This window comes from Theropithecus gelada, chromosome 5, assembly GCF_003255815.1.
Source record: "Theropithecus gelada isolate Dixy chromosome 5, Tgel_1.0, whole genome shotgun sequence".
In the NCBI taxonomy this organism is placed as follows: domain Eukaryota; kingdom Metazoa; phylum Chordata; class Mammalia; order Primates; family Cercopithecidae; genus Theropithecus; species Theropithecus gelada.
In genome coordinates this window covers 171,525,505-171,536,166 of record NC_037672.1, presented here as the reverse complement: position 1 = coordinate 171,536,166, position 10,662 = coordinate 171,525,505, and the positions used below count along the sequence as shown (strand labels likewise).

The 10,662-nt window shown below is 39.9% G+C and overlaps 1 protein-coding gene across 2 annotated transcripts in view; it reads left to right on the top strand.

The window, feature by feature from the left end:
* GLRA3 (glycine receptor alpha 3) overlaps positions 1-10,662 on the top strand; it is a 175,472-nt gene that overhangs the window by 93,011 nt on the left and 71,799 nt on the right. For both annotated transcript variants that reach the window (XM_025386061.1, XM_025386060.1), the window contains exon 4: positions 7,271-7,494. In XM_025386061.1, the coding sequence (XP_025241846.1) occupies positions 7,271-7,494 (224 nt within the window). The remainder of the gene's footprint in view (positions 1-7,270; positions 7,495-10,662) is intronic.

The window sequence follows — 10,662 nt, the reverse complement described above, 5'->3', positions numbered from 1 at the left end:
GCTCTGATCTTAGTTATTTCTTGCCTTCTGCTAGCTTTCGAATGTGTTTGCTCTTGCTTCTCTAGTTCTTTTAATTGCGATGTTAGAGTGTCAATTTTAGATCTTTCCTGCTTTCTCTTGTGGGCATTTAGTGCTATAAATTTCCCTCTACACACTGCTTTAAATGTGTCCCAGAGATTCTGGTATGTTGTATCTTTGTTCTCATTGGTTTCAAAGAACATCTTTATTTCTGCCTTCATTTCGTTATGTACCCAGTAGTCATTCAGGAGCAGGTTGTTCAGTTTCCATGTAGTTGAGCGGTTTTGATTGAGTTTCTTAGTCCTGAGTTCTAGTTTGATTGCACTGTGGTCTGAGAGACAGTTTGTTATAATTTCTGTTCTTGTACATTTGCTGAGGAGTGCTTTACTTCCAATTACGTGGTCAATTTTGGAATAAGTACGATGTGGTGCTGAGAAGAATGTATATTCTGTTGATTTGGGGTGGAGAGTTCTATAGATGTCTATTAGGTCTGCTTGCTGCAGAGATGAGTTCAATTCCTGGATATCCTTGTTAACTTTCTGTCTCGTTGATCTGTCTAATGTTGACAGTGGAGTGTTGAAGTCTCCCATTATTATTGTATGGGAGTCTAAGTCTCTTTGTAAGTCTCTAAGGACTTGCTTTATGAATCTGGGTGCTCCTGTATTGGGTGCATATATATTTAGGATAGTTAGCTCTTCCTGTTGAATTGATCCCTTTACCATTATGTAATGGCCTTCTTTGTCTCTTTTGATCTTTGATGGTTTAAAGTCTGTTTTATCAGAGACTAGTATTGCAACCCCCGCTTTTTTTTGTTCTCCATTTGCTTGGTAAATCTTCCTCCATCCCTTTATTTTGAGCCTATGTATGTCTCTGCGTGTGAGATGGGTCTCCTGAATACAGCAGACTGATGGGTCTTGACTCTTATCCAGTTTGCCAGTCTGTGTCTCTTAATTGGAGCATTTAGTCCATTTACATTTAAGGTTAAGATTGTTATGTGTGAACTTGATCCTGCCATTATGATATTAACTGGTTATTTTGCTCATTAGTTGATGCAGTTTCTTCCTAGCCTCGATGGTCTTTACATTTTGGCATGTTTTTGAGATGGCTGGTACCGGTTGTTCCTTTCCATGTTGAGTGCTTCCTTCAGGGTCTCTTGTAAGGCAGGCCTAGTGGTGACAAAATCTCTAAGCATTTGCTTATCTGTAAAGGATTTTATTTCTCCTTCACTTATGAAACTTAGTTTGGCTGGATATGAAATTCTGGGTTGAAAATTCTTTTCTTTAAGAATGTTGAATATTGGCCCCCACTCTCTTCTGGCTTGGAGAGTTTCTGCCGAGAGATCTGCTGTGAGTCTGATGGGCTTCCCTTTGTGGGTAACCCGACCTTTCTCTCTGGCTGCCCTTAAGATTTTTTCCTTCATTTCAACTTTGGTGAATCTGGCAATTATGTGTCTTGGAGTTGCTCTTCTCGAGGAGTATCTTTGTGGCGTTCTCTGTATTTCCTGGATTTGAATGTTGGCCTGCCCTACTAGGTTGGGGAAGTTCTCCTGGATGATATCCTGAAGAGTGTTTTCCAACTTGGTTCCATTTTCCCCCTCACTTTCAGGCACCCCAATCAGACGTAGATTTGGTCTTTTTACATAATCCCATACTTCTTGCAGGCTTTGTTCATTTCTTTTTCTTCTTTTTTCTTTTGGTTTCTCTTCTCGCTTCATTTCATTCATTTGATCCTCAATTGCTGATACTCTTTCTTCCAGTTGATCGAGTCGGTTACTGAAGCTTGTGCATTTGTCACGTATTTCTCGTGTCATGGTTTTCATCTCTTTCATTTCGTTTATGACCTTCTCTGCATTAATTAGTCTAGCCGTCAATTCTTCCACTTTTTTTTCAAGATTTTTAGTTTCTTTGCGCTGGGTACGTAATTCCTCCTTTAGCTCTGAGAAATTTGATGGACTGAAGCCTTCTTCTCTCATCTCGTCAAAGTCATTCTCCGTCCAGCTTTGATCCGTTGCTGGCGATGAGCTGCGCTCCTTTGCCGGGGGAGATGTGCTCTTATTTTTTGAATTTCCAGCTTTTCTGCCCTGCTTTTTCCCCATCTTTGTGGTTTTATCTGCCTCTGGTCTGTGATGATGGTGATGTACTGATGGGGTTTTGGTGTAGGTGTCCTTCCTGTTTGATAGTTTTCCTTCTAACAGTCAGGACCCTCAGCTGTAGGTCTGTTGGAGATTGCTTGAGGTCCACTCCAGACCCTGTTTGCCTGGGTAACAGCAGCAGAGGCTGCAGAAGATAGAATATTTCTGAACAGCAAGTGTACCTGTCTGATTCTTGCTTTGGAAGCTTCCTCTCAGGGGTGTACTCCACCCTGTGAGGTGTGGGGTGTCAGACTGCCCCTAGTGGGGGATGTCTCCCAGTTAGGCTACTCAGGGGTCAGGGACCCGCTTGAGCAGGGAGTCTGTCCCTTCTCAGATCTCAACCTCCGTGTTGGGAGATCCACTGCTCTCTTCAAAGCTGTCAGACAGAGTCGTTTGCGTCTGCAGAGGTGTCTGCTGCTTTGTTATTGTTTTCTGTGCCCTGCCCCCAGAGGTGGAGTCTACAGAGACAGGCAGGTTTCCTTGAGCTGCTGTGAGCTCCACCCAGTTCGAGCTTCCCAGCAGCTTTGTTTACCTACTTAAGCCTCAGCAATGGCGGGCGCCCCTCCCCCAGCCTCGCTGCTGCCTTGCCGGTAGATCACAGACTGCTGTAATAGCAATGAGGGAGGCTCCGTGGGTGTGGGACCCTCCCGGCCAGGTGTGGGATATGATCTCCTGGTGTGCCTGTTTGCTCAAAGCGCAGTATTGGGGTGGGAGTTACCCGATTCTCCAGGTGTTGTGTGTCTCAGTTCCCCTGGCTAGGAAAAGGGATTCCCTTCCCCCTTGCGCTTCTCAGGTGAGGCAATGCCTCGCCCTGCTTCAGCTCTCGCTGGTCGGGCTGCAGCAGCTGACCAGTACCGATCGTCCGGCACTCCCCAGTGAGATGAACCCAGTACCTCAGTTGAAAATGCCGAAATCACCGGTCTTCTGTGTCGCTGGCGCTGGGAGTTGAAGACTGGAGCTGCTCCTATTCGGCCATCTTGCTCCGCCCCCTGCTGGCTTGGTTTTTCATTAGAGCTAACAGTGTTGCTATAAATACTTTTGTATATGTCTTCTGTTGCACAAACACAAAGGTTTCTTTAAGTTTTGTATTTTGAGCCAAAATGTTTGTATCCTGAGTATGCACATATCAAATTTATGTTGCAATGTTAATTTTTCCATTTTTTTTTTAAACTTTTGAGACGGAGTCTCGCTCTGTCACCAGGCTGGAGTGCAGCGGCATGATCTCAACTCACTGCAACCTCTGCCTCCTGGGTTCAACTGACTCTCCTTCTTCAGCCTTCCAAGTAGCTGGGACTACAGGCGCATGCCACCATGCTCAGCTAATTTTTGTGGTTTTAGTAGAGATGGGGTTTCACCATGTTGGCCAGGATGGTCTCGATCTCTTGACCTCGTGATTCACCCACCTTGGCCTCCCAAAGTGCTGGGATTAAAGGCATGAGCCACTGTACCTGGCCATTTTTTTCCATCTTTTTATGCTTTTTGCAGCAATGTATAAAGCATTATTTTGCCCTGTATTTTTGACAAATTCTGATATCATCAAAAGTCTTATTTTTAACGGCCCAGTAAATATAACATGGTATCTCATTAATATCTTAATTTTCACTTCTTTGTTTACTAATGTGGTTGAACATTTTTTCAGATACTTATTGGATATTTGCAATGCCTGCCTAGTAAAATGTTGTGATTATTTTGGCCATTTTTTCTACTCAGTTTTTTCTCTTTTTCTCAATTATCGCTATGAAATCTTTTAAAGCATGTTAATAATCAACTGTCAGTTGTATATGTGGCAAACACCTTCTTGCAGTATAATTTATGTTTTCATTATCCTTAAGTGACCTTTGGATGAACAGAATTTCTTAATTCTGACATCGCAGAATTTATTAACCTTTATTTTATGATCAATATTATTGTGCTTTTTAAATAATTTACCCTACCTCAAGGCCACATAAATACTCTGCTAAATTTCCTTTTAAAAAAATTTTTACCCATCATATTTGAACTTTTAATTCACTCCAAGTCACCTTGAGTAGCGTCATGTTGAGATGTAATTTGACCTTTTGCCGTATACAAAATGTGTTGTACAAGGCCCTTTTCTTCTTCGCTCCAGGGAATTTTATTACCGGCAAGTTATTTCACGTCTAGTTACTAGGACTTCTCCTAGGGTGGTACTATTTTGACTGTCAGTTTACTTACCCCTTTCTTTACACATTTTCACAAAGGCCAAAATTCAAAAATAATTAATATAGTTGGTTGCTGGGTATAATGGGATACTGTGGCTATGAAGAATCAGCCTTAAAAAACCATTTTCAAAATGCTGAATGTGGTTATTTAATAACTTTACATCTCAATGCTTATCTGCAGGCAAAGCAAAACCAAAACTGTAAGGAGTAGTAAAATCTTAGTTTCTAAGGTTTTCAGGACATCATTATTTTTGTTTTGCTTTGAACCCTGGCCCTGAACCAAAGTATAGAAAGATTTAATCAAGCTAATTAACATATTCAGCATCTCACCTCTTAATACAATTTAGGAGTGAGAATGTCAAAAATTTATTCTTTTAGCTATTTTGAAATATACAATACATTATTATTAACTGTACTTACCATGCAGTACAATAGATCAGAAAATCACATTTTCCATGCTGTCGTGAATTCTCTTAGGGTGGTACTATTTTGACGGTCAGGTTACTTACCCCTTTCTTTACACATTTTCACAATGGCATCCAGTGACCTCAGATGCTTCTTACTTTCCTAAACTAAATGTATTAAGAGACAGAGATATTTCAGAGAGAGCATCACAATGGGTATAGAGCATCACAACATTTGGCCTTGGTGACAGGTGACTGTTGCTTTTTCCTTGTATTACTTAGAAACTGAAAGATACTTAGCATCTTTTCTAGTTCACATTTGGAGCAAAAAGTGTTCCCGGAAGAACTGAAAATGTATCTGTAAAGTTTATCACTAGTACTAATAACATAAGGATAAAGAGATTCTACCAAATTTTATTACATATACTGCAACTTAAAGAGTACTTTTATTTTAGCCTAAGTGTGGTGAACAGCTGCAGAGAGTTCTAAATCAAGAAATGTGACAGCAAAAAATGCTTCAAACAACTTGATTACGTGTCTTATAAATCAGTACAATGTAAATTCTTTACTAGTCAGTTATCTTTCCTGGCAGGTATGATTATAACTTGACCTTGTTCAGTCTTCTCCTGCCTATAAAGCAGAGAGAGACTGATTTGGTCAATCACTGATTCCTTTAGTGGTATTGAGGGCACACACTGGAGAATGGCGAAGGAAACAAGAACTGGGCACCAACCATGGAGCTGTGCTTCCTGGTGCCCTGGACTACAGGCTAAGAGAAGATGACCTGTTCTAGGCTGTTACAAGCTTGTTCACATATCCCCATTTACAGATTCTCTAGATCCTTGTGGCGGGTGAGATTTCCACAATATCGTTAGCTTTCTGGTAAAAAGTTGAAGTGAACTCTGCTCCATTGTCACTTTGGAAGATACCTGGGGCAGCTAGCAAGCAGAAAAAATATTTTCTGGGATGTAACCTTAGTTGCAGTTAGAAGATAGCCTCAGGGCACAAACACTGATCAAGGTGATGTACAGATGTGTAACATTCAGTGCAAACTCTGACTTCGACCTACTGATAACATAAGCAATCTACCTGCTCTGATATCATTAAAGCATTCGTTGTGATTGCCTGGTTACTACATTCTGATGTCTCATAATTTGGTATTCAAGAAATAGAAAAATAGATGAAAACTGACTTTCAGTTTTTATGAGTATCTTCAGCCTTGGCTATTTTGCATGCAAATACCGTGGTCTTCAAATGTTTGCTTTGATCATGCTTACAATGAGATCTATATTTATTTTATTGGCTCATTTCAAAAATCTAGAAAAAAGTATTTACAAAGACATATGTGGTACTTATTTTCATATACTGTGTATATAAAAACACTACACATATACTCAGCTGTCAACATTTGTCATTCTACACATTAGTCCAAAATTGTGAGCAAGAATTTGGTTGAAATCATTGACTCCTTTTACAATTAACTATGAAAGATCTAATTGAGAAATCTCATTAGCCAAATTCTCTTGAAGTATTATTGACAGTAATTGTCCTTTATTATTCTTTCATTATTCTAAAATCAGCTTTATTTTTCTTAAATTACTTATTTCATAGAACTTACTTGCTATGTTAAACATGAGAAAATGTGCTTTCATTGTGAAGAAGTGTATATGGTCATTTTTATAACACAGAGAGCTTTTAAGACAAGTTCACTAAACATATTCTGGATGTTACTGGATATCTACTAAAAGAAATTATTCTAAAAATAAATGCAAAGATGAAAATATATTTCTCTAAGTGTCTAATAGCATTCCAGCATTTTATTCTGACAAAAGGAAAGTAAAATTTGAATGGAACAACAAGTTTTAAACATGATAAATTGTGGTCTTTTCTTTGGAGGCATATAGGTCACTGAAGGCATATGGCCAAAACCTCAGAAGAAGGATGACTCTTCTAAGTGGTAATCAGTGAGGATCCTGGGGGATGGAAGTACCCAAGAATGTCATTGATTCCTGTTATAATTCAGAAAAACCCAAAGAACAGTACATAAGATCCAAAACTCTTTTTTATAAGACTTTATTGTTTAGAGAAGTTTTAGGTTGACAGCAAAATTAAGAAGAAGGTACGGCTAACACGGCGAAACCCCGTCTCTACTAAAAAAAACACAAAAAAATTAGCCGGGCGAGGTGGCGGCGCCTGTAGTCCCAGCTACTCGGGAGGCTGAGGCAGGAGAATGGCGGGAACCCGGGAGGCGGAGCTTGCAGTGAGCTGAGATCCGGCCACTGCACTCCAGCCTGGGCGACAGAGAAAAAAAAAAAAAAAAAAAAAAAAAAAAAAAAAAAAAAAGAAGAAGGTACAGAGATTTCCATCCTCCCTCTGTCCCAACACTTGTATAGCCTCCTCAATTAACTATGCAACCCATCCCCAAGAAGGATACATTTTCTACAGTTGATGAGCCTGCGTTGGCACCACATTGACACTATGGGTTCTAAACTTTTTAAAGCAGGGTTTTTTTTCTTTCTTTTGTTCTTTTATCATAGGATTACAGAGTGAATATCTTTCTTCGCCAGAAATGGAATGATCCCCGCCTCGCGTACAGTGAGTATCCTGACGACTCTTTAGACCTCGACCCCTCCATGTTGGACTCCATTTGGAAACCTGATTTATTCTTTGCCAATGAAAAGGGTGCCAACTTTCATGAAGTCACTACAGACAACAAATTGCTAAGAATTTTCAAAAATGGAAATGTTCTTTATTCAATAAGGTGAGTCGTGGACTTAAATTGCCAATTTCAGTGAAATAGAATATCATGGTGTTTTGTTGGTTAGTTTGTTTGTTTGGTGACAGTTTTGAAATTTTTGAGCAAGTGCTATCATTGTCGCACTTCAGTTCCTCTAATATACCCTTTCCCAAATATGTCTGATCAACAGTAACAGACCCAAGTCCTAGATTCAGGAACTATATAAATAATTCTTGGAAATCCACTTTTAAAACAAATGGTCCTGGTGATTCTTAATATCAGCCAGGTTGTCAGGAATCTTAAAAGCAAAGTGAAAGGCATCAGAATCATACATTGTGATAATATTTTTATGTATATGTGTCTTCTTCAAATATGTATATGTTAAGAAATGTTTAGGTTTGCTCATCTGAGATCCATTTTACATAGATTATTTTTCTAGTATATGTTTTTTTTAAATATCCTTGAGCTTCTCTGGTCATTCTTTTGCATTTTTGCCCCAGCTGTTCAATTTTCATCCTTTCTAACATGCTGCAAAGCGGTGATTTGTTGATAAACTTTGAACAAGGCAGGAAAGAAAAAAATCACTATATTATGTGAAGGTGGATGACAAAACTTTTATCATGATCCCTAGAAAAGATCTTATTGGGCCGGACGCGGTGGCTCAAGCCTGTAATCCCAGCACTTTGGGAGGCCGAGACGGGCGGATCATGAGGTCAGGAGATCGAGACCATCCTGGCTAACACGGTGAAACCCCGTCTCTACTAAAAAAATACAAAAAAAAAACTAGCCGGGCAAAGTGGCGGGTGCCTGTAGTCCCAGCTACTTGGGAGGCTGAGGCAGGAGAATGGCGTGAACCCGAGAGGAGGAGCTTGCAGTGAGCTGAGATCCGGCCACTGCACTCCAGCCTGGGTGACAGAGCAAGACTCCGTCTCAAAAAAAAAAAAAAAGAAAAGATCTTATTTACATTTATGTTCCTCATTATTGACTTATCAAAAGAGTATATAGCATTTAAAAAAATACCAATATTGAATAATAATTAATATCAAACCATAAACACTAATAAAAAAATTTTGACAGTGGAACTCTAGGATACATGTAACTTCAGCAGTTCATTAAATATGAAAGAAGTTTAGGCTGGGCGCGGTGGCTCAAGCCTGTAATCCCAGCACTTTGGGAGGTCGAGTCGGGCGGATCATGAAGTCAGGAGATCGAGACCATCCTGGCTGACACGGTGAAACCCCGTCTCTACTAAAAAATACCAAAAACTAGCCGGGCGAGGTGGTGGCGCCTGTAGTCCCAGCTACTTGGGAGGCTGAGGCAGGAGAATGGCGTGAACCCGGGAGGCAGAGCTTGCAGTGAGCTGAGATCCGGCCACTGCACTCCAGCCTGGGTGACAGAGCGAGACTCTGTCTCAAAAAAAAAAAAGAGAAAAAAAAAAAAAAGAGAGAGAGAGAAAAAAAAAGTTTAGAGTCAGTAAATAGCTACTTACAGGATATACTTAATGATTTTTGTCACATCTCAAAAAATCTTCTAAAATGAAGTGATTGTTTTAAAAATTTCCATAATTGTTTTTCTAATTTCGTTCAATTGTGAAGAACAGGACATAAGAACAGAATTCATGTTATGTTTCTTAGGAGAGGGAGAATATGTTATACTTCTAGCAAGAGCCAAATATTTAAATACTTTTACCTCCAGTAACATGTTTTAAAAGGCATCAAGGTAGGCTTAATATTGAGGTCTTAGGCTTAAATTTTAATTCATTCTATTTTCTCTCTCTCTTATCTTCTCTTCTGTAAACTTTTCTTCTCATCAGGAATGGGGACATTTGATTTGGAGTTCCTATGCCCAATATCAGGGATAAGCGAGTAGGATTCTAAAATGTAATCTCAACAGCTTACTGATTTTGAAAGTGTTTTTCTGCAAAGTGGTTTTATAAATAATGCTTTACTCCATGTCTACTCTTCATCTCTGCATCCCAATGTACTAGGTCTGCTTTTCACATTTACCTATTTCATGTGAGCAGATTTCTTTTCCATACGTTTATTGATTTGATTTCTAAAAGTGACAGGGTGACATCACTCTATTGTGAATAGATCCTTTCATCAGAATTCTGAAAAACAACTAATATGTAGTAATATAATCTTGAGTGATTAACTGCTACATATGACACAAAGGAAGATTTCAGATTCCAGCACTGATAAGCCCTATATTCTCATATGAATGAATAAATTAATGGTGAATTCCAGGTCTATGCAAGAAAATTTTGCACCTTTTAAAAAAATTACCAAAAATCTCCCCCCTCCCTCGCCCCACCACTAGATATCAAAAGATAGTAAGAATCTCACTTCTAGGAAGATGGAACAGACAGACTTTTTTCTATTCTACCTGCTAAGTACAACTAAAAACCCTGGACACAGTATGTATAACAAACTTAAGGAGATGCCCAGTGCTGGACATAAGCACAGGCTGGGTAAGGATCTTGGAACCTGAGAAACAATGTGGAGGTGAATTCCCAGGATTTTCCTTTTGCTTCATATACCCTAGACTTGAAGATGAAGAAACTGGCAACATGGCAACATCAGCGGGTACAGACAGAAAACAAAGTCCCAACAGAAGCCAAATTTCTCTAGCAAATCAAACATTCTCTGGAGGTTAGGAAAGGGGAAGCCTAGCAAGACAGAAAAGCTTTAGACAACTGCTCTACTCCAGCCCAACACCACAGGAAGAAATGCAACCCCACTTCAGACAGCAAAGGCCAAATGGAGAGCCCAGACTTCCAGTCTTACGAGGTGGTATTGAGGTACTGTCACACCTAACTCAAGATGGTGTCAGGAAAGGACAAACAATGAACTGGATTTTCATGCCCCACCATCCTATAGTGAGCCTCATACCTCCCAGTGCCAGGAAGACCACATAGAGAGCCAGGAATTCTACCCTTTCCCTGCAGAAACAAGGTATACCCTCCCTCCCTGCTGGTTTTAGAGAAGACTTAGAGGACAGTCGATATTTTCAACATCACCTAGCAGTTATGAGACCACTCCCACCATAGTGTCAGTGGACATCATGCTTACAGGTGGGACATCCAGCAATAAGGAGAAGCCTGTCCCCTCACAGGCCTGTATAGAGAGTGATTAAGAAACAGACACAAGGTAACACCTTCCCTTGACAAAGCAGAGCAATGTCAGAGAAAAC